A 25,533-nucleotide genomic window follows, 5' to 3' on the forward strand; every position below is an offset into this window, starting at 1 on the left:
GAAATGTAGAGCACCTGAACATCCACAAGGCATTGCCAGTTCGGATTCCAAGCAGGCCTGTCAACTGATGATGCTATATTTTCATTTACTAATAATGTTTTAGAAGCCGTGAACAGCAGATTAGCTTCAGATAGCATATTTTGTGATTTAACCAAGGCATTTGACTGTGTGAACCACAAAATCCTACTTTCAAAAGCTGTCTATTGTGGTTATAAGTGGCACAGTGGGAATGTGGCTTCGATCTTACCTAACTGATAGAACGCAGAGCATATCACTTAATCATGGAGATGGTACAATAGCCTCATCTGGTTGGGGAACAATAAGTACAGGAGTGCTGCAAGGTTCTGTGCTGGGCCCTTTGCTCTTTCCTATTTTTATTAATGACCTTCCACACTGTACAAAAGTCCTACAAAATTTACAGTCTTTGCAGACAATACATCTCTTGTCGATGAAAAAATACCTGACAGTGAAATTGCAACATCTGCCAACTTTGTGTTCAGCTACCTCTGTAAATGGTTCACGAGCAGTGGCCTGATATTAAATAAATAAATAAAAAATAAATAAAAATAAAAATAAACTCAGTGCATTCATTTCAAAGGGTCTCAGAAAGTGCAGGAGGACACAAGTCTAATCTTTAATGATCAAGATATGCATCAAGTATATTCCTCTAAATTTTTAGGCCTCCACATCAACAATAAATTAAATTGGTTGTGCCATACTCTCAACTTGAGAAAAAGACTTAGTTCAGCAACTTATGCTCTATGTATTATGGCAGTGACTGCAAATACTGACGCTGTTAAGGTTGCGTATTCTGGCTACAATCATTCATTATTGTCACATGGCATAGTGTTTTGGGGAAATCAGTCAATGGCAAATAAAGTATTTGTCACTCAGAAAAAAGCAATCCAAATTTTAAGTGGATTGAGGAGAAATCATTCATGCAGAAATCTTTTTAAAACACACAATATATTAACACTGACCTCACAATATATCCTATCACTTATGTCCTTTTTAGTTAAACTATAAAAGAAGGTGTGAAGCTGAATCATTGAGTGTGTAGAAAATCATTTTGAAGCAGCAGCTGTGCAGTTGAATGAAATACAGGGAAAAGTCATAGTCATAGCAATATACAGACCAACTACTGGTGATGCAGACATATTGTTTAATCAATTAGAAATATTGCTTAACATTCTGTTCACCGATAGAGCCTCTGTAGTTGTGTGTGGTGACTTCAATATTAATCTTATGAGTGAAAGTAGGCTAAAAGACCAGTTCCTAAATCTGTTATGAAGTTTCAACCTGCTTCCACAATACACACACCCACAAGAATAACAAATTATACAGTCAGTCTTATTGATAATATGTTTTCAAATGTAGGACACACAGAAGCTGAAGTAACAAATACTGATTTGGGATTATCAGACCACAATGCTCTTGTCCTCAAAATTCCTTCAAGGCCACTGAAAGAGAAAAAAACACACTTCATGTATAAAAGAAATTTTTCTACAGAAAACTGAGTAGAATTCATAAATATGCTAACTAATGAGGCTTGGGCAGAAGTACTATCCCTAACAAATACAAATGATGCATGTAACACATTTTCTTCCATTTTCATGGGATGTTTTGAAATGTGTTTTCCAAAAAAGCTGTCAAAAATCAGGTTACATGGCAATACAAAGCCAAGTTCTTGGATCACAGCTGGCATCAAAACTTCCTGTGGAACTCTAAAGGGACTAATTTCTAAAATGAAAACATCCACAGACCCACAATTCATGTCAGGAATTACAAGAGGGTATATAGAAAAGTAATTGCTAAAGCAAAATTCATGAGTAATGAGTTTTATAAGACAGTCTGAAAACAAATCAAAAGCCATATGGGGTATTGTGAAGACTGAAATGGGGAAGAGTTGTGAAAACCAGGACATTAGCCTCAAAAATTTAAAAAAGTCAATATTAATAAACAAGATTTGCCAAATTATATTAACAATTATTTCATAAATGCAACAACTTCATTAAGCTTAAAATTTACAAATGAAGAAAAACCTGAATATCCAAAAACAGCTTGTAGGATGAGGGTAGAGCCAACAAATGAGGGTGAAGTGTTGAAAGTGATACAAAGCTTGAAACCCAAAATGTCGGCTGGCATAGATAAGGTGCCTGTGTCAATCACAACAAGGACAGCACCACAAATCGCAAAACCCTTTGCACACATAGCCAATTTATCATTCAGTGAAGGAGCTTTTCCAGAAAGGCTGAAAATTTCAAAAGTGAAGCCATTATTTAAAAACGGCAACAAGTATAAGGTAAAAAACTATCACCCAATATCTCTCCTCCCAGCATTTTCAAAAATATTAGAAAAACTGATGAAGCACCGAATCAACAAATATCTATATGACCATAATTTACTAAACAGAAATCAGCATGGCTTCCAAGCACATAAAAATACCGAAACAGCAGTAATGTGCTACACTGAACAAATAATCAAAAATCTAGAAAAAGATTATAGTGTAGCATGAGTAAATTTAGACCTTTCCAAAGCTTTTGACACTGTGAACCAGGACATTCTTTTAGAAAAATTGGAAGCATTGGGTATACATGGGATAGGAAAAAAATGGTTTGAATCATACCTAAAAAACAGAACACAGGTTGTAGGACTGACATCAACTTACACCAACCACAAAATAAATTCAGTATCAGAGGCAGAAAATATGTAGAAATAGGAGTACCACAAGGCAGCATCATAGGGCCCATATTGTTTCTCGTCTATATAAATGATTTTCACACCTCAGATGATGCAGCCAAAGCTGATACTAGTTTGATAATAAGTGCACCAAAGAATTGCTACCAACAACTGCTGAGAAAGTACTAAATTACATCCACTCTTGGTTCAATGCAAAGAGGTTGACATTGAATGTAAACAAAACAAATTATATGCAGTTTGGGAAGAGATGTCAAAATGTAAATCTCAATCTGGTGTGGGGTGACAAAGCCTTAGACAGAGTGACATCCACAAAATTGCTGGGGATTTATGTGGATGAAAACTTAAATTTTAATGACCACGTAATAAAACTTGCGCGGAAACTTAATTCAGCCTGTTTTGCCCTCAGAATTATTGCAAATGTTTGTACCTCAGAGGGTGCCAGAATGGCATATTTCAGCTATTTTCAAACTCTTGCCACATATGGAATAATATTTTGGGGTTCCACAACAGGGCGCCTAAAATAAATTTTTTTGTTGCAGAAGAGGGCCATCCGAATAATAACTCACAGTCATCCACGGACACACTGCAAACCCATATTCAAAAAGCTTAGAATACTTACTATACCATCATTATACATATACAAATGTGTATTGTATGCCACCACCCACATTGCAGATTTTCAGACAAATGCCGACTTTCATAACAACAATACCCGTAATCCATATCAGTGAACAAAAAGAACGAATACACAAAGGCATGTGAGCCAGGTCAGTGCAAAACTGTACAATGCACTGCCAGTCAACATCAGGCAGTTAGAAGATGATAACAAATTTAAAACAGAATTTTAAAAAATTCTAGTAGAACAATGTTTTTATTCTTTAAATGACTATGTAGGTCAACAAATTTTTTGTGATGATATTTATAAAGGCAAAATGGAAAATATTCTATCTGTACCTAATCATTCATTACTTAATCATTCATTACATTTACATACTTAAAGGACAGCTGTTGTGTGATGTAAATATATACTTAAGCAGTGTTGTGTATATAAGGACTTGCCGTTTAGGGAGGGCAAAACTAAAGGCTTATGAAAAACAGACTATGCATTTAAAATAACTAGCAGGGATGTATATAGGCTATATTAATTTCATTGTATTATTATTAACTACATTGTGTTATTTTGTTTTGTGCTTTTTACGTATATATTGTTAGTGTCCCATTTCTTTGAAATGGCTTACATGTACCCTTGACAACATCCATACAATATTTATTGTCAACGGATGGATAAATAAAATCAATAAATAAATAAACCTACCCACACACAAAACCAACAGTGACTATCATGGCTATGACACAAGATCAAATCACGACTTGCATGCAGATTGAAAAAATTTGAGCCTAGTACAAAAAGGTATGTACTACTCAAACAAAAAGGTATTTAATGCACTTCCTATGGACATAAAAAATCTTACTAGTGTGATACCACATTTTAAAAGTAAATTAAAAGAATATCTTATGGAACACTCTTTTTCCTCTCTTGATGAGTTCTCTGACATATACACTTCTATACTGTAAGTTGGATGTGGCACATTGACTTGTAATATTTTCTGTTACCAATTTGTAACTGAACATGACCTATGTCAGAATAACACTGTACTTCACTTCTAGAGAAGTTACAACTTAAGATGGAATAATTGTACCTTATTATTGTATTGTTTCATACCTCTGTTTTACTTTAGGACGTGCCCAAGTTTGTAATTGTTAACATAGTTTGTTCCTTTACACATATTGCAATTTGTATCTGTTAGCATCTATAAGTAGGTTACTGTTCTTATGTATAATTATGACTTGTTCGACATCCATACAATTCTCTTGTATACTGGATCTATGGAACATGATTAAGTAAATAAAATAAATAAATAAATACAAAAAGATAAAGAAAAATCGGGACGATACAGTGAACTGCTGTTAATTATTTCACTTTTTAATTTTTGGAAAGTCTCTTCATATTCTTTACTCCAGATCCACATGACATTTTTCTCCAAGAAATTGCTCGAATATAACTTATTAAAATATTGATCTGCTAAAAATTTTCTATGAAGTCCAAATACCAAAACATTGGCTTTAATTTTTTGTTTTGTTTTTAGGAACAGAAAAGTCATAAACTGCTTTTAATTTCTCTGGGTTTTGTTGTAGTCCTTCGTCATTAATTATGTGGACTAAAAATGAACTACTTCTTCTTACAAACTATGATTTACTTAATTTCAACTTTATTATACCCCCTTTGAAGTTCTTTTAGTGCTTTGTTTAAAGATTTACAGTAATCATGGCAACTGGAACTAGCTATTAGCATACACATATACTGCTACTGTATCCAGTAATTCATTCCACAAAATGTCGTCAGTTACCCTGAAACACACACAAACAGATGTATTTAACCCAAAAGGTACCACGCAATACTGTTAACATTTTCCTTCATGTAAAAAGGCTGTCCATAGTGTTGACACCTTAGCTAAGTGCTAAATGGTATTACAGTAACATATGTGACACTACATGAAATAATGTATAACCATGAAATTTTTGTAAGCTTTAATCAATATTGGCATGTCTCTCACTTACTCTCTCTTTTTTTACTTCATTTAACTCCCTGGCATGTAACACCACTGTGACTTTTCCATTCTTCTTAGTGACTACTATTATGGCTTGTTATACCTGCTATTAGATATTTCAACTCCAACACTTGTAGTTAATTTGATACAGCATTACATTGCCATTGACACTATACCGTTCTTCTTCTTCTGCTTGTTATTATTATTATTATTATTATTATTATTATTATTATTATTATTACTACTGTCAGTGAGTTCTTTTTTACTGTGCCCATTCTGCAAACAGTTCCTCAAACGTGCCTAACCTGTGATTGAAGGTCCTTTGTAGCAGCACTTCTAGTGTGTTGGCATCTTGTGTTATTTTGGATTAACAAAAAGTTTGAAATGGTGGACACAACACTAAAGTAGTTAATGACATTTTCACAGATCTGTTGGCCCATGATAACTAGTGTAAGTTGGCACTTTTGTAATCAAAAAAATTAGGGCTATAATAATAAGTAACTGAAATTTGGAAATAATCACCAATTGAAAATGGAACCTTCTGAAAAAGAAAACATTAATTGTGAATAACTTTTGAAATATGTTTTTGGAAAAAGGAGCTGCCGTAGGTGGCGGTCATATGTGCATGAAGTTTGCTTGCTTGTGTGACTATGTGTGTGTTTCTTTTCTGCTGAAGTCTTTGGGTGAAAGCTAAATGTGTAACAGTCTTTTTATTCTCCCTGTCTGCAACTCAGTGTGACATCTTTACAATGAGTAGCAATCTATCCTTTTCCGAATATTTTCACAGTATCTTAGTTGAAGGACTTTTTAAAATCTGTATATGAACATTTTATACCCATTTTTCTTAACTCCCTTTTTGTTTTTTAACCCTCAAGTGGGCATGCATACATATAAAGTGCACCATCCACAAATAACAGTCTCTCTCACCATTCCATTGTTGTTTTAGAGTTGTGAGCCCTTACCTATTCCTTCATTATTCCTTCAGCTAACACAGTCATATGTCCAAGTGAGCAGCAGTAATATACAATAGGTGAGAAAAAATTTATGATCCCCGCAAGAAAATTACCCAGATTCCAAGCTAGTGGCAGAATCTCACAATGAGGCAGTTGTTTATGAGATAATTAGCAAGTGAATAATCATTTGGCTGTCATCTGATGCAACTACAGTGTTTACTGCTCTGAATGGGTCATTACTCTGGTGTAACATTTGTACATGGCAAAAGAGTGATATAATAAAAGTTTATTTTATTATTGTGTAATTAAAAGTGATTTAGCTAGTATAATTTTACTTTATTTTATGGTTGTTTAATTAAACAAAGATTAAACTGTGATTTTGCTCATATATGTCTACCTTGGTAACATAAAGACAGCTATTCTCTACATGTGTACAAAGTATGCTGCTCACCCACACATGTTATAAAAAATGGTGTGCCCAGTGGAAGATTAAACAAAGAATACACACATACTTTCATTCAGAACAAAGAATTTTATGGCTCTGAACAAGGCTGAATCTGGAAGGAAACAAAAGAATAAATAACCTTTATACAAAAGGATTAAGTAATTTAATCCATTCCTATATCATATTTTTATAGTTTATTAATTTATCTCACAGGTTCTCTTAAATCGTAACTTCTATGTGGCCATACTGACAAAATTTATCAGGTATTGAAGGTCCAACAATAAGAATATAGCTCCTGGAAGCTCAGCATTCAGTGTCTCTTTTTCGTATTCATAGATGTCCTGTCTTGGATAACTATAGCTAGTATCTACACTTCATTCTTATTCATGTTGTTGTATTAGAATAACTTCTCATTCTATGTGCATTCAAAAATCAGTTAAAAGCTATTTGCTCTTTTCTTTAATGTTCTTGTGAATTTTTCTGTATTAATAAGGTATTAAAATTTTAATTTTAAAAATGAAGTTACCATGTTCGATATTCTGCAGGTTATCTTGGTAAACTAAGTTCCAGATTCAGGTACAAGACAGCAATTTGCACAGATGAGAGGGTACGCACAATGAATGAGATAATTTCTGGAATTCAGGTTATCAAGATGTATGCATGGGAGAAGTCATTCACAAGATTAATTGCTGCTACACGAAAGTGAGTATGATTATATTCACCATATCCCTATTTTCACTTTAGAAATACACATCTGGAGGGGGGTGTAATATGAGGTATTGTGTGTGTGTGTGTGTGTGTGTGTGTGTGTGTGTGTGTGTGTGTGTGGTTTTTTTTTTTTTTGTTAGAGGGCTTATGCTCCATCTCTAATAACCTCATTGTTGATGGGACATTAAACCTCAGTCTTTCCTCCTTTATATCTTCCCCTATGAAGAATATGGATTTCTCAGAACAGCTATCACTGGAGTGTTCATACACCCTGACATTTTCCTTCATAATTGTTTCTTTAATCCAGCATGGCATAAGAATAACACTAACCCTTGTAGACACAGAAGTAATAAAGAGAAATTTTTGCTCCTCTCATGTGGGAGTATCTGGTAACACAAAATATAGTAACACTATAAATGAAATTAATTTCTTCTAAAATTAAAAATGGTCAGATTGTTATAACCATAGGTACCTGTCATGTATTTATTGCCTGTATTTCACCAGTGAGTGATCATGACAGTCGTAAGGGGTCCAATGTCATGCCTTGCAATGTCTTGTAAACATGAAGTAGAAGGAGTCTGAAATATAGTGCAAAAAGAACATCATTTTTTATATATATATATATATATATATATATATATATATATATATATATATATATATATATATATATTTGCACATTCAGGAGATGCATATTTTGCCCTCTTTGCCTGTGAGAATGTCATAGGAATAAAAAATAGTACCAGACTTCTTACTGAAAAGACAGAGATACTTGAAAATATCAACTAATGGTTCAGGGCATGAATTATGATTAAATTTGGGCAAAACACAGTGTATACAATTCAGTACTTCTCCTAGATTTCCTCAAGCTATAAAAAGAGAGCATTCAGATAATGATATTTAGGTAGTACATACTGTTAAGTTCTCAGAACAATAGTTATATACTCATACTGCTTTTGAGAATTTTTGGAAGCTACTTTTGTCCTTTGCACAATCTGCAAGCAATTTGTAACAAATCAGCATTTGCAATTTAGTTACTGTACAGATGTTCTAACTAACAAATTGTGATACATCTAGTTTTCCCTTAAAGAGAAGTAACCCTAAATATTAGCTGCATTTATCATAAATTAACTATGTATTTGAGTTTGCTAACCACTATAATTAACTTCAAAAGATTTTAGGAAATTAGTAATTTTTACCACATGTTTTTGTGTTGCCTTAACAGAAATATTATTTTGTGTATCTGCTTCAATTCTTATGGAGAATTAGCAACTTTTTGGCTCAACAGATTAAAAGATAATCAGCAGGTATAATTTATAGTTATTTGTTCACTGTATTGTAATACATTGCACCAGCCAAACTGCAGCATTGCTTGAATGTTGTTCTCAAACAAAAAATGAGTTAGTTGACATTCGTAAGCAGCTGGTAAGTGCCCTGACTACTGTCAAGCAATAGGCAGATGCTGCAAATCAGTGTGTTGGAAGAGTTCCCGAGAGTTGTGTACCTGTGATACCTGTAACGTCAAGTACTGTCCTCTCCAGTAAATCCTGTCTCCTCTGCAGAAAGTACAGGATCCGTCATTACCCATCTACTTGACTGTGAGAAACATGTCAATGGTAGATATAGCCATACTGTACAGGATGGATGGGGACCAGGGAGGCCTCGTGGTGTTGTACTGATCCCACCTATCAAACAAGTTTGAGGTGCTGCCTTTCACTGATATGGAAACTGAATCAGTGGAACTCACTTCACCTGTATTAGGGAAACCTCTTTTGTCCGATGTCAGTAGGAGGCAAACACAAATGGATTGGAGTCTATTAATCATTGGCAATGCAAACATATGGCAAATAATGGTATCCTTTACGGAAATAGCAGCAAGGGTCAGGAAAGGACACCAGGTGCTCTCAATGTGTATGTCTGGGGGCCTCATTCAGCATGTTGAAGAGGCAGCCATTGAGGGAACAGGGTGCAGCCCACTGCAGATTGTGGAGCACATTAGACAAATTATGCCTGCCGTCTAGGCTCCGATGTCATACTTGGGTCATTCCAGAGACTGGCAGAGAAGGTTGACAAGACTAGTCTTGTGTGTGGAGTTCAAATGAAGCTTCCAATTTGCATCATTGTCCCCAGAACTGATCGTGGCCCTTTGGCTCTGAGTCAAGTGGAAGGACTTAACCAAAGTCTTTGAAGGTTCTGTGACAGGTTAGGCTGCGACTTCCTGGAGTTGCGCCATAGGGTTGAGAACCGTATGGTATCCCTAAATAGGTCAGGTGTGCAGTACACACCAGAGGCTGCTGCTCAGGTAGCTGACTGTGTATAGGGTGCTCACAAGATCACAATAGCTGTTTGAAACGCAGAAGTATCAGTGTAAGATCAAAAGAAATGCCTTCCACAGGTGAGAGTATTAAAATCCTAAGGTATACCGCCAAAGCATTCACAACAAAATTCCAGAGTTTTAAGCACTCATGAAAAGCAGTGAAGCTCACATAATACTAGGTACAGAAAGCTGGTTGAAAACCAAGATTGATAGCAATGAGATTTTTTGGGAAAATTGAAGTATGTATTGAAAGGACAGGCAAATGGTAAATGGAGGTGGTGTATTTGTCATAGTAGACGAGAAACTCAAACTCACCAAGAAAGAAACTGAAGTTGCATATGAGATTGTTTGGCCAAGACTCAGTATCAGGAGTGGATGTAAAATGATATCTGGATCCTTCCACCCACTCATCAGACTCTCCTCCTAATGTAACCAAAAGCATTAGAGAAAACCTCAGCGCACTTACATTCATACTATAATCATTTGCTGGAGACTTTAATCATACAACAATCAATTGGGAAAATTACAGTTTTGTTAGTGGTGGGCTTGATAAGATATCCTGTGAAACTGTGAAAACTTCTCTGAAAACTAACTACAACATAGGTCGGAACCCCACTCATGAAGGAAATATATAGGATCTAATGGCAACAAATAGACTTAATCTCTTTGAGGATGACCACATCGAAACTGGTAGTACTGACCATGATGCGGTTGTGGCAACAATGATTACCTAAGTAGAAAGGACAACTAAAAAAAGCAGTAGCATGTAGAGGAACTTTGGCTCAAGCTTAAACGAATAGTTGGCCACACACTGGATAGATATTTACGCAGTAGAACAGTTCATAATTGGAGAAAATCTCCATGGTATACAGTCACTATAAAGAAACTTCTATTGAAATAGAGATGACTGCATAACAGATGAAAAACAAAGTGTAGGGCTATAGATAGCGAGTTGCTGAATAAAATGCATTTGGCTGTCAGGAGAACAATGCATGATGCCTTCAATGACTAGCGTAGCAGACTATTGTCAATTGACATTTCACAAAACCCAAAGAAATTTTGATTGTATGTAAAAGCTGTTAGTGGCAGCAAAGTTAGTGTCCTGTCCCTAGTGAATGAGACAGGAACTGAAATTGAGGCTAGCAAAGCAAAAGCTAAAATGGGTAACTTTGTTTTCAAACATTCCTTTACAAATGAAGGCCTGAGAAAATTGCCCCAGTTTAATCCTTAACCCAATGAAAAGATGTATGAAATGAGTATTAGTATCAGTTTCATTGAGAAAAGGCTGAAATTGTTAAAGCTGAACAAAGCTTCAGGCCCCGATTGATTCCCTGTCATATTCTATTCTGAATTTGTGTCTGAGTTAGCCCCTATTCTGACTATAATCTGTCATAGTTCACTCGAATAAGAAACTGTACCCAGTTTGTGACGATGCTCACTTGCTTTGTTTCTTCATTTGTTGTCCTCAGTGTTGATGTACTGTGTTGCTACACTGGCTGAAAAATGGGTTGTGGGAGTGCAACTAATGTCTACTTTAAATGATGTAGCCGACAGATGCAGAATTGTGTTTCACAGTCTCTTACTTTCACTGTTCACAACCCCCCAATAATACACAGCTATGGCCAGTGCACTATAGTTTAACTTTCGATAAGCCTCATTAATAGTTTTCATGTGAACATCCACATTCTGAAACTTCCTGGCAGATTAAAACTGTGTGCCGGACCGAGACTCAAACTCGGGACCTTTGCCTTTCGCGGGCAAGTGCTCTACCAACTGAGCTACCCAAGCACGACTCACGGCCTGTCCTCACAGCTTTTCTTCTGCCAGTACCTCATCTCCTACCTTCCAAACTTAACAGAAGCGCTCCTGTGAACCTTTCAGTACTAGCACTCCTGAAAGAAAGGATATTAACTCATTAAATTAACTAGATGCATCAAAAATTGTTTCTTTTTAACAGTTTCTTCTACTACAAGTGTTAGGCCTAATTATTTGTTTAAATCATGAAATTAACAAATATCATTACTTTTAACAAATATCATTACTTTTGACAAAAGTGTTAATTACTTTTGAATTAATTAAGGACTGGTTTTGCTAACATGTTTTCAAATGGAGTCAAATAGATCCTTTGAGAATACTATTATTTGTTCCTCACAATGTTTACAATTAGTACAGAATTTTTATTTGTTTATATATCAACAATAGAATTTAAGTGATGGAACAATTCCTGATTTTGACCTATGATAAAAGATACTAACTAGTAATAGCCAAAATAAATTAGAAAATGAGTTAGGTACCTAAAACTAAGCACAAAACTAGATCTGGTGTTACATTCTTAAAGACTAAGGGCCGACCTTTCTCTTTTATGAAGATACAGATTACACTCATGTATGTTAATCGTAATTAGTTAGACATGAAAAAGTGAATTTTAAGGAGGCAGATGGCAAAACAAGAGGGGAAGTAAAAATATCCCTGCTTGCTTCATCACAAGTTCTTGGTAAAAGGAACATGCCACACCCATCTGCAAGAAGGGTAGCAGAAGTGATCCACAAAACTACAGTCCAATATCCTTGACATCAATTTGTTGTATAATCTTAGAACGTATTCTGAGCTCAAACATAATGATGGATCTTGAACATAATGAACTCCTCAATGGCAACCAGCATTGGTTTCAGAAACATTGATCATGTGAAACACAACTCATACTTTTCTCATCTGACATATCGAAAGTTTTCAGCCAAGGCAACCAGGTAGATGAAGTGTTTCTTGATTTCCAAGAAGTATTTGACTCTGTACCTGACCTAAGCTTATTGTCAAAAGTATAGTCATATAGGGTATCAAGTGAAATTTGTGACTGGATTGAGGACTTTCTGGTAGGGAGGACACAGCATGTTATCTTTGATGGGGAATAATCAGCAGATGTAGAAGTAACTTTGGATGTGCCCCAGGGAAGTATGTTGGGACCCTTGCTGTTCATGTTGTTTATTAATGACCTTGCAGACAATGTTAATAGTAAAATCAGACTTTCTACAGATAATGCAGTTGTAGATAGTGAAGTAATGTCTGAGAGAAGCTGCATAAATATTCAGTCATATCTTGATAAGATTTCAAAGTGGTCCAGAGTTTGTCAATTTCCTCTAAATGTTCAGAAATGTAAAATTTTGCACTTCACAAAATGAAAAAATGTAGACCCTATTACTGTAACATTAGTGTGTCACTATTGGAATAGGCCAGCTCATACAAAGGCCTGGGTGTAACACTTTGTGGGGATATGAAATGTAATGATCACATAGGTTCAAATGTGGGTAAAGCAAGTGGTAGACTTCGGTTTATTGGTAGAACACTGGGGAAGTGCAGTCAGTGTACAAAGGAGATTTCTTATAAATCACTTGTGCGACTGGTTCTAGAATGTTGCTCAAGTCCTGTACCAGATATGACTAACATCAGATGTTCAACATATGCAGAGGAAGGTAGCACAAATCACCACCCACCAAGCATGTCGTATTCCAGCCCTGTCACAAAATAATCCTAACCTAACAAAGGCTGGGGCACTTGTGAAAGGAGCCATGTCATATACCAGCTTTGCTGCAGTCATTGCATAGCTTTTTATATGGGTATGACCATCAACCAGCTGTCGACAAGGATAAATTGCCACTGCCAAACTGTGGCCAAGAGCAAAGCAGATCAGCCACTGGCAAAACATGCAGCTGAACATAAAATGCTTGATTTCAATGGCTGCTTCACAGCATGGGCCATCTGGATCCTCCCCTCTACCTCCAGCTTTTGTGAACTGTGCAGATGGGAGTCATCCTTACAACACATTCTTCACTCTTGAAATTATTGTATCCTCAACCTATGGCAACCTGCTGTCCCCCCACCCTCCACCCAATAGTTTCTGCCTCCTCTAGCTCATCACCTCCTCCATTTTCTCATCTCCCACCCTCTTTGTGTCCCACACTCTGCCAATGCAATCACATCCATCTTTTTACCTTGCCCTCTCCTCTCCTTTCTTTTTTACTCCCCATCCCCCCCCCCCCCCCCTTCAAATCTCTAGGGGAGAAAAGATAACATCAAACACCTTAAGGTAAAACACCACATCAACATGGGAACAATCATCTAGCAGTTAGCGAGCACATGTATAGGGTATTGTTGGCTGCACAATACATCATTTGGGTGGAAGTGCAGAAGGTGCTACAAGATGATATCATTGAACTCTCAGAGAATCCCTGGTCCTCTCCTGTGGTCCTTGTGAAGAAAAAGGATGGAACATGGCATTTCTGTGTTGACTAACAATGACAAAAAAAAAAAAAAATGAAGAAAGGTTAATGCAGCACATTGGTGACAACCCGGACTGCTTGAAAGGAGCAAAGTAGTTTTCACCTGTGGGCATGGAGACAAGCTACAGGCAAATCTAGGATGATGAGGCTGACCAGGAAAAGATGACCTTCACAACATCTGATGGCCTCTAGGAGTTCAAGTTTACACTGTTTGGACTATGTAACACTCCAGCTAACTTAGAACTTATGATGGACAACCTGCTGGATGACATTGTTGGCTTTTTGATGACATTTGAAGGCCATCTAAACTAACTGATAAGTGTGTTGAATTGTGAATCCAAAAAAGTTTCACCCAAGAAGTAAAAATCTTGTGGCACTTAGGGAATGGAAATGAATTCCATTGCAATTCAGAAAAAATAAGGACAGTCATGGATTTTCTGACTTGTTGGCACATTTTTGACGTCTTGATTTTTACTTGGAATGTTTCCGTACTACTAGATATTCATAAAAAACTCCTGTACAAAGGGATCTCCTTTACTAGAACTACTACAGATAAGTGCCAATTTTCATGGAATGAGGCACAAGCAATATCTTTCCTTGTCCTTAAGGAGGCACTAACATCTTCTTCAGCTCTAACATTGCATGATTTGAATTCTGAGACAGAGCATTACGTCAGTGCTAGCAGTTATGGGATATGAACAGTCCTAGTTAAAATTAAGGAAGGTGCTGAAAAAGATGGTAGATTATGCTGTCAGAATACTCTCCAAGCCCAACATGAGCTACTCTACAAACGAGAAAGAGATTCTAGCAGCTGCTTGGGTTGTGGATAAGTTCCAGCTGTATTTATTCGGCAAACCTTTCACTGTTGTGATGGACCATGATTCTCTATGCTGGCTGACTAGTCACAAGGATCAGTCAGTCAACTGGAGAAATGAGCACAGTGACTTGTGGAGATGTCACAGTGGTATACAGAAGTGGATGCAAACACAAGATTGCTGACTACCTTTTAAGGAATCCTTTGTCAGAACACAGCAATATATTCAACATCTCAGTCATCACTGCATTAAATGACATTGTTATTGGGTAGAGGGAAGACCCAGAACTTCTGAAAAATAGAATTCTCGAAGGAGAGGAACCAACAAAGGAGAAATCCAGTTAATAAAGAGAACATATATTAGAGGAACTAGAATCTGATGGGGTGTAAATGACTTCTCATCACCCCAGCTCAGTTACAACCAGCAAGCCTGAAATTTTTCCATGATGCTCCAGCATCTAGTCTTCTAAAATTTGTGAAAACTTTAGACAGAATTACATACAGGTGTCACTGGCCAGGTCTCTATTTGTTAGACACTGTGTTAGCCCCTATAAGGAATCCTAGTGGTGAAAGCATGTGTCACAGTTACCTCTTGGGCATCCAGTATCAATTACACTCAAGATTGCCATTCCACTGAGCTCCAGTGGACCTCTTTTGGAGGCCCCAAAGTCAACAATTGAGAACTGATGTTTAATAGTCTGCACTGACTCTGCTACATTGTCGCCAAAGCTGTAACCGCTGCTGAAACTCCTGAAATTGCAAGGTTCATTTAAAAGAGATCATTATGAAGTGCTCCAGTTCTAAGGTTTTCCATCTTTACCGATATTGAACTTCATCAAATTTTTAAAAATGTCCTTTCAAACCTTGTTGGGGCAGTGAGATGATTTTTTTCTGCATTTCTCCAGTATTGTAAGCTACTGGATCATAAAGTGGAAACATTAGAGTTTATATATGGCTAGAATAATAAATAACTATTCTAATTAGTACAAATTATGTTTTTTGTTGAAATCTGTTGCACTTTCTTCTTTACATAGGTGGTTGTTGTTGTTGTTGTGGTCTTCAGTCCTGAGACTGGTTTGATGCAGCTCTCCATGCTACTCTATCCTGTGCAAGCTTCTTCATCTCTCAGTAACTATTGCAACCTACATCCTTCTGAATCTGCTTAGTGGTCTCCCTCTATGATTTTTACCCTCCACGCTGCCCTCCAATACTAAATTGGTGATCCCTTGATGCCTCAGAACATGTCCTACCAACCGATCCCTTCTTCTAGTCAAGTTGTGCCACAAATTTCTCTTCTCCCCAATCCTATTCAATACCTCCTCATTAGTTATGTGATCTACCCATCTAATCTTCAGCATTCTTCTGTAGCATCACATTTCGAAAGCTTCTATTCTCTTCTTGTCCAAGCTATTTATTGTCCATGTTTCACTTCCATACATGGTTACACTCCATAGAAATACTTTCAGAAACAACTTCCTGACACTTAAATCTATACTCGATATTAACAAATTTCTCTTCTTCAGAAACATTTTCCTTGCCATTGCCAGTCTACATTTTATATCCTCTGTACTTTGACCATCATCAGTTATTTTGCTCCCCAAATAGCAAAACTCCTTTACTACTTTAAGTGTCTCATTTCCTAATCTAATTCCCTCAGCATCACCCGACTTAATTCGACTACATTCCATTATCCTCGTTTTGCTTTTGTTGATGTTCATCTTATATCCTCCTTTCAAGACACTATCCATTCCGTTCAACTGCTCTTCCAAGTCCTTTGCTGTCTCTGACAGAATTACAATGTCATCGGTGAACCTCAAAGTTTTTATTTCTTCTCCATGGATTTTAATACCTACTCCGAATTTTTCTTTTGTTTCCTTCACTGCTTGCTCAATATACAGATTGAATAACATCGGGGAGAGACTACAACCCTGTCTCACTCCCTTCCCAACCACTGCTTCCCTTTCATGTCCCTCAACTCTTATAACTGCCATCTGGTTTCTGTACAAATTGTAAATAACCATTCGCTCCCTGTATTTTACCCCTGCCACCTTCAGAATTTGAAAGAGAGTATTCCAGTCAACATTGTCAAAAGCTTTCTCTAAGTCTACAAATGCTAGAAACGTAGGATTGCCCTTCCTTAATCTAGCTTCTAAGATAAGTCGTAGGGTCAGTATTGCCTCATGTGTTCCAATATTTCTACGGAATCCAACCTGATCTTCCCCGAGGTCGGCTTCTACTAGTTTTTCCATTCGTCTGTAAAGAATTCGAGTTTATGTTTTGCACCCGTGACTTATTAAACTGATAGTTCGGTAATTTTCTCATCTGTCAACACCTGCGTTCTTTGGGATTGGAATTATTATATTCTTCTTGAAGTCTGAGGGTATTTCGCCTGTCTCATATATCTTGCTCACCAGATGGTAGAATTTTGTCAGGACTGGCTCTCCCAAGGCTGTCAGTAGTTCTAATGGAATGTTGTCTACTCCCGGAGCCTTGTTTCGACTCAGGTCTTTCAGTGCTCTGTCAAACTCTTCATGCAGTATCATATCTCCCATTTCATCATCATCTACATCCTCTTCCATTTCCATAATATTGTCCTCAAGTACATCGCCCTTGTATGGACCCTCTATATACTCCTTCCACCTTTCTGCTTTCCCTTCTTTGCTTAGAACTGGGTTTCCATCTGAGCTCTTGATATTCATACAAGTGGTTCTCTTTTCTCCAAAGGTCTCTTTAATTTTCCTGTAGGCAGTATCTATCTTACCCCTGGTGAGACAAGCCTCTACATCCTTAAATTTGTCCTCTAGCCATCCCTGCTTAGCCATTTTGCACTTCCTTTCGATCTCATTTTTGAGATGTTTGTATTCCTTTTTGCCTGCTTCATTTACTGCATTTTTATATTTTCTCCTTTCATCAATTAAGTTCAGTATTTCTTCTGTTAACCAAGGATTTCTAGCAGCCCTCGTTTTTTTACCTACTTTATCCTGTGCTGCCTTCACTAGTTCATCCCTCAAAGCTACCCATTCTTCTTCTACTGTATTTCTTTCCCCCATTCCTGTCAATTGTTCCCTTATGCTCTCCTTGAAACTCTGTACAACCTCTTGTTCTTTCAGTTTATCCAGGTCCCATCTCCTTAAATTCCCACCTTTTTGCAGTTTCTTCAGTTTTAATCTACAGTTCATAACCAATAGATTGTGGTCAGAGTCCACATCTGCCCCTGTATATGTCTTACAATTTAAAACCTGGTTCCTTAATCTCTGTCGTACCATCTATCTGAAACCTGTCTGTATCTCCACGCTTTTTCCATGTATACAACCTTCTTTTATGATTCTTGAACCAAGTGTTAGCTATGATTAAGTTGTGCTCTGTGCAAAATTCTACCAGGCGGCTTCCTCTTTCATTTCTTCCCCCCAATCCATATTCACCTACTACATTTCCTTCTCTCCCTTTTCCTACTACCGAATTCCAGTCACCCATGACTATTAAATTTTCATCTCCCTTCACTATCTGAATAATTTCTTTTATTTCATCATACATTTCTTCAATTTCTTCGTCATCTGCAGAGCTAGTTGGCATATAAACTTGTACTACTTTGGTAGGCATGGGGTTCGTGTATATCTTGGCCACAATAATGCGTTCACTATGCTGTTTGTAGTAGCTTACCGTCACTCCTATTTTTTATTCATTATTAAACCTACTCCTGCATTACCCCTATTTGAATTTGTATTTATAACCCTGTATTCGCCTGACCAAAAGTCTTGTTCCTCCTGCCACCGAACTTCACTAATTCCCACTATATCTAACTTTAACCTATCCATTTCCCTTTTTAAATTTTCTAACCCACCTGCCCGATTAAGGGATCTGACATTCCACACTCCGATCCGTAGAACACCAGTTTTCTTTCTCCTGATAACGACATCCTCCTGAGTAGTCCCTGCCCTGAGAGCTGAATGGGGGACTATTTTACCTCCGGAATATTTTACCCAAGAGGACGCCATCATCATTTAACCATACAGTAAAGCTGCATGCCCTCGGGAAAAGTTACGGCTGTAGTTTCCCCTTGCTATCAACCGTTCGCAGTACCAGCACAGCAAGGCCGTTTTGGTTATGTTACAAGGCCAGATCAGTCCATCATCCAGACTGTTGCCCCTGCAACTACTGAAAAGGCTGCTGCCCCTCTTCAGGAACCACACATTTGTCTGGCCTCTCAACAGCTACCCCTCTGTTGTGGTTGCACCTACGGTACGGCTATCTGTATCGTTGAGGCACGCAAGCCTCCCTACCAACGGCAAGGTCCATGGTTCATGGGGGGGGGTTTCTGTTGTCTAAAAGAAGTTACTGCTTGCTATTGGTTGCAGTAACACAGTCATGTCTAATCTCTGTTTTGAATATCAATCCTGTATACCTGTATATAATAAAAGTGGCAGTTGTTCCACTCAGTTTTATTCTTCTTTGCAGCAGTCTGACATTTTCAGTTGCAGCTTCATCATACGAATTCAACTAACAAGTCTTTCTTCACACCAAGAACATACTACTTCTTACAACAGAACAGAGTAGATTCCAGACTACTACTACCACTCAACTTTTAACACATACCAAAATATGATACATCAAGAAGACTAGAGATACGATAACTCACAGCACAGTGATTTTATAGAGTATCAATTTTTATTTTCAGATAAATGTATATATGATTAATTATTATTTTTAAAAATGTTTTCAAATTGTTACCTACCGTGAATTGTAGAAATAATAGTAATGTCAATAATTTCAAATGGAAAATATGAAAAATAATTATGTTATTTGAAAAATAATTACAATAATAATATTTATATTAGATTCATTGTTTGAACACAAATTTTTTATCTGAGTATAAATAAGATAATATTTTACAATCTCTTTATTTGAAAGCTAAAATTTATGTGATTTCAGAAAAATGTCTGTGTATTGTGTGATCTGGTTGCCTTAGTGCATCGGGTACTTGGAGTATTTGTATATATCAAGCACTGATTATTTTGTGTGTATCATCAAATACAATATGTAATCAACATGAGCCATTGGTCAGTTGTACCACACAACTGAGATTAGTGTCAGAGGTAATTTCATGTTGCAAGATCACACAGAGGATGACGGCCGCATATCACTCACAGATAAATGGCCTCACGGAATGTATTAATAAGTTGTCGGCAGATGTTATGTTGATGTACATTAATGTTAAACAGTGAGATTGGGATACAATACTTCTCCTGTGACATTAGCATATAACACAGTGAAGCAAGATGCTAGAGGCCTCACACTGTTCCATCTGTTCCATGATCAAGAGGCCAAAATGACAGTGGATACACTATTCTCCTTTCAATCAGAAGATACTCAGGATGGCTGTGTTAAACACTACACCACCAGGTTTGAAGGAGCAAGACAACTGGCTTGTATATGGTCCCTGAGGTTGCAGGAGAGGGATCGAGAGTGCTATAACGTGAAACACTAGCCTGTGAGATGAAGCCCAGGAGACTTGGCATGGATTTTTATCATGAGACACAGATCAACAATGAGAGCTTCTTACTCAAGGAAACTTAAGATCTTCTCAATGACTGTGAAGGTTCAGCAAAAAAGGTTCATCATAATGCAGAGGATGTGACAAAATGACCAGAACACAATGATTCACCAGTGCTGCCATATAGACAACCACTGACAAGATCTAGATTCAGGGAGCTGTAGTCAGCTGCAATGAGAATGTCTGAAACAGCTGTGCAGCCTGTCACCAGCTCAGATCTGACCTAAGCAATTATTTTTTATGCAGTATTTACAACTTTTGTAAGTTTATCAATTTCTTATATTTGTAATGTTTGCATATTATGGAGTATTTTATCTTAGTATAGGTAGCAGCATTCACTGTCAGAGTTCACTTCTGTTCTGTCTGTATGTTAGTGTTCATAATAATCTTGCTTTCAGTGCTATGTGTTGTACTTTACTGATGATCCTGCTTTCAGATTTTGGTTTGACTCAGGTTACAAAGTGACAATATTTTCAGAATCAAATGTTGTTCTTATATTAAGGAATTAATTACTTGTTGTATATACAGCTAAGGTGAAAAGTTCTTGGCCAGGCAGAAAGGCAGCTTGATGATGATGAAATTATGTGTTTATTATGTTGGTGCATATTCTGTAGTAACATAATTAGAGTGTCAGTTTGTTTTGCAGAATAGTTCTGTTTATATGGCTTCTCAAAGTAAGCATGTGCCTTTTATTGATATTGATGAACTAGAATACATTATTGCAATAAAATTCTGTATTTTGTGTTGTTAATGCACACATAATTGTTTTAAAAATTGGTGAAAGTGTATAAGGAGCCAACATCTTTACTTTCAAAATTTTTAAATTCGTAACCTAATTGAACCATGGCCATGCTTCTCTTGATGATGATCCTAGTGAAGGACATCCAAAAACTCTAACTGCAAATGAAGACTCAAGAAAGTATGATATAACTGGTATCATAGGCACAGCAGGAGAAATAACATGGTACAGTTCACATGAAGTGCTATCTTTGATAAAGCTTTGTGCAGTATGGATCATTCATTCATTGAATTTTTACCAAAAGCAAACACAAAAATATGTATCTCATAAACCTTTGACAATTTTGAAAAGAATCCAACAAATTTTGTGTGCCAGCTTGTACAAACAGTGGAAAATCCAGGATGGGATAACGACATTCTTATGAATAGGATAGTTTGCTAGTTATCCTATAGAGGAGATGTTGAGGTGCAGACAGGCACAACAAAAAGACTGCTATGCATCTGATCTTTCAGTCAAAAGGTCTTCTAAACTAGAAAACACAGACACATTCTCACAAACACAACTCACATACATATGACCACTGTCTGTGGCCACTAAGGTTGGGCTGCAGGCAACTGTGGGTAGTGTGGGTAAGGAGGAAGTTAAAGGAGGGAGGAGGAGTAATAGCAGGGTGGGGGTGTGGGAGGGTGTAGTTCTCCTAGTGGGAGCATGCAGGGATATGGTGGGGACAAGGCTGCTAGAGCCAATCTGGAGGTTTGACAGGGTGGGGATGGGGTAGGAGAGTGGAAAAGATGAGAAATAGAGGAGGGCAAAGAGATTAGTGGATGCATCTGTCAAATAGAAAGGTGAGTGGGAGCAGGGAAAGGGATTGGTGGGTGAAGGGCAGGAGCTAGCAAAGGTTGAGGACTGGTGGTTACAGGAATGTAGGATATATTGCAGGTAGGTTTCCCACCTGCACAGTTCAGAAAAGCTAGTGTTGTTAGGTAGGATCCAGATGGAGCAGGCTGTGCAGCAGTCATTAAAGTGAAGCACATTGTGTTGGTCATAATATTCAACAACTGAATGGTCTATTTGCCTCATGGTCACAGTTTGTCAGTGGCCATTCATGTGGACAGACGGCTTGTTGTTCGTCATAACCACACAGAGAGCAGCATACTGATTACAGCTTAATTAGTTGATAACATGACTGCATTCACTGCTGTCCTGCTTTTGATGAAATAGGTGATATCTGTGACTGGACTGGAGTAGGTGGTGATGGGAGAATGTAGAGGACAGTTATTACATCTAGGTCTGTTGCAAGGGACATGAGACATTTGGGAATGGGTTGGGAACAGGGATAGAGTAGGGACAGACAAGGATATCACATAGGTTTTGTGGGTGGGGAATACTACTGTGTTAGGAGCACAACAAGAGATAGTCAAAACCCTGGCAGAGAACGTGGTTCAGTGCTGTGTGGTACTGAGTCATGAGGGGAGTGCTCCCTTGTGGCCAGACAGTGGGACTGTGGTAGGTGACTGAAGAGATAAAGCACAGGGGATCTGTTTCTCTACAAGGTTGGGACAGTAATTTTGGTCTGTGAAAGCCTCAATGAGACGCTTAGTATATTTGGAGAGCAACTGCTTGTCATTGCAGATGCAATGTTACTATTCTCTAATGCATTACTTTACTCAGTGTCCATAATTTTCTTTACGTGGTCATGACAACCAACGAGCCATCTGTCCGCATGAATGGCCATCTATGACTGTGGCCAAGAGTCAGCTGGACGATCCAGTAGGTGAACATACTGTCCAACACAACATGCTTCCCTTCAATGATTGCACAGCCTGTGCAACCTGGATACCTCCTATCTACACTGGCTTTTCTGAACAGTGCAGGTGGGGACTTTCCCCGCAATATATCCTATGTTCCTGTAATCCCACTGGACTGACCCTTCACTAATTCCTGCCCTTCACGCACCTATCCCCATTCCTGCTCTCACTCTGGCACTACATAGCCTTGTGTTTCACCAATGCACCCAGTAGTCTTTTTTCCTCTTCTCTATTTCTCTCCTTTTCCTCTATATCCAACCACCCACCCCTACTCCCCCCTCAGACCTCCTGACTGCAACCAATTTTGGTCTACCCGGTCCCCACCACACTCCTGCATGCTGCCAGCACTACACAGCCTTCTATTCCAACAACGCAACCACTAGTATTTTTTCCCCTCCCCTGCTTTTCGCTTTTCCTCTCTCCTCCCCCTCCCTCAAATATCCCTAATGCACCAAGTGTCTCTAACCTGTCCCCACCACATTCCTGGATGCTCCCACAAGCAGTACCACACCATCCTCCACTCCTGCCCTACTATCCATGTGCCTCCCCATCCCAGCCCTCCTCCTTAACCTTACCACCCACAGATTGTTTCTCCCTTCAGGTGCAGTTGCTCACAATCTGGCCTCAGTAGCCAGAGACAATGGTCATATGTGTGTGTGAGTTGTGCTTCCATGAATGAGTTTGTTTTGTACTTTAGAAGAAGGCCTTTTGGTCGCTGCGGGGTTAGCCACACAGTCTGAGGCACTTTGTCATGGTCTGTGCGGCTGGCCCCGTTGAAGGTGCGATTCCTCCCTTGGGAATGGGTGTGTGTGTTGCCCATAGCGTAAGTTAGTTTAAGTTAGATTAAGTAGTGTGTAGGCTTAGGGACGGTGACCTAAGTAGTTTGGTCCCATAAGACCTTACCACATATAACACCTTTCGGTCAAAAACTAGGATGTACAGCAGTCATTCTGGTGTGCTTGTATGTGACTCAACATCTCCTCTACATAGTGAGTAGCAATCTGTCCTTTTCATAATAATTTCATTATTCCATCCTGGATTTTGCATTTCCTGAATTTTCGTAGCAGCTTTTCTTCCATCCTGCAACCCAGTGCTGTTTACTTTAGTTACTATTCTCTAATGCATTAGTTTATTCAGTGACCATCCTTTTCTTTCTATTCTTTCCTGTGTTGTACATGTCACTCTCTGAATCTCACGTGCTCTGACTCACAAGTCACACTGTTTCAACTCTCTTGTCCATGTACAACACATTTCTATGTGACCACTGTGATCGCTGGCGTAGCATATCATGTCCCGCATTATTCCCACTGATATAATTAACCCTAGACCTTCCAATTTATCACTCTTCCTGCCACACTCTCGTGTATTTTCCATGTTATTTTCTATACCTTCCTGTGCTACACTAACTTGTTGAATCCTAACTACCAACCTGCAGCCCCTTTCCATTTAAATCTGCTGTCCCCTTCCTTGCCAGCCCGGGGTGGCCAAGCGGTTCTAGGCACTACAGTCTGGAACCGTGTGACCGCTACGGTCGTAGGTTCGAATCCTGCCTCGGGCATGGACGTGTGTGATGTCCTTAGGTTAGTTAGGTTTAAGTAGTTCTAAGTTCTAGGGGACTGATGACCTCAGCAGTTAAGTCCCATAGTGCTCAGAGCCATTTGAACCATTTTTTTTGTCCCCTTCCTTGTTACATGTCCACCCACTGACCAGCATCCCACATCCCACATTATCATCTTGTTATTTATTTTTCTCTTTGATCTCATTGTGTTTTCACAGTTCATTTCCACAATTCACTGCTAGCACCAATCCCTCAGGTTTCACCTATTTTCCCCATAATTCATCCGTTACATCCATTTTATGACTTTTCCCATGTATTTTCAAGTATTTCACATATTTTTATGAGTCTTTCTGCTCATGTGTTTACATAATTTATGTATTTTTATGCATTTTGTCTCCACGTGGATCCTTGCTCCTTCCATATGCACTAATACAGAAAAGTTTCCTTATCCCTAGCCAGAGACCAGTCCCACACACTACTTTGTTGTTGTCTAAATCAGCAAAATACCCCAAAATGGTCTTCCCATCAAATTACCCCTCTCTCATTACAACCGCTCCTTCCACAGTAACCTCTATCTCTCTTCAAATCCAGTCAGCCCATAGCCCTCAACAACTTAATTCTGCAAAAACATGTAATGAGACCCAAACCTCCCTACAATATTTCCTCCCTATCTGTAAAATTCTCCAACTCTGCAATCCCAACTTCCTGGATCCGTGTCTCACAATGAAACTCTTGCCTCTGGGAACTAGAGCAGGATGCACAATGTCACCTCAAAAAACTCTCCAACCTCTTCACCTCCTACTCCCACCTTGGATTACCACTATCCTCTGTGTCTACATTAGCCTCCAAACATCCCCCAAATCCCCTCATAGCTGATAAACCCTGCCTCACTGACCTACTACATTTACCACATCTCAGAAACTCCTTCCCCCCACCGTACAAAATCTAGAACTTATACAGACCCAGAACATAATCATGAACCTTTCCCCCTAAAGCTTTTGTTCCACAGAAGTATCAGCTATTTCCAAAGGCTTTGCCTTTTGCCCCACTGGTCTTA

At 38.2% G+C, this 25,533-nt stretch overlaps 1 protein-coding gene across 3 annotated transcripts in view; it reads left to right on the forward strand.

The window, feature by feature from the left end:
- LOC124775037 (probable multidrug resistance-associated protein lethal(2)03659) overlaps positions 1-25,533 on the forward strand; it is a 462,866-nt gene that overhangs the window by 144,565 nt on the left and 292,768 nt on the right. For all 3 annotated transcript variants that reach the window (XM_047249814.1, XM_047249815.1, XM_047249813.1), the window contains exon 7: positions 7,253-7,409. In XM_047249814.1, the coding sequence (XP_047105770.1) occupies positions 7,253-7,409 (157 nt within the window). The remainder of the gene's footprint in view (positions 1-7,252; positions 7,410-25,533) is intronic.

The sequence above is a fragment of the Schistocerca piceifrons genome, chromosome 2, assembly GCF_021461385.2.
Source record: "Schistocerca piceifrons isolate TAMUIC-IGC-003096 chromosome 2, iqSchPice1.1, whole genome shotgun sequence".
Lineage (NCBI taxonomy): Eukaryota > Metazoa > Arthropoda > Insecta > Orthoptera > Acrididae > Schistocerca > Schistocerca piceifrons.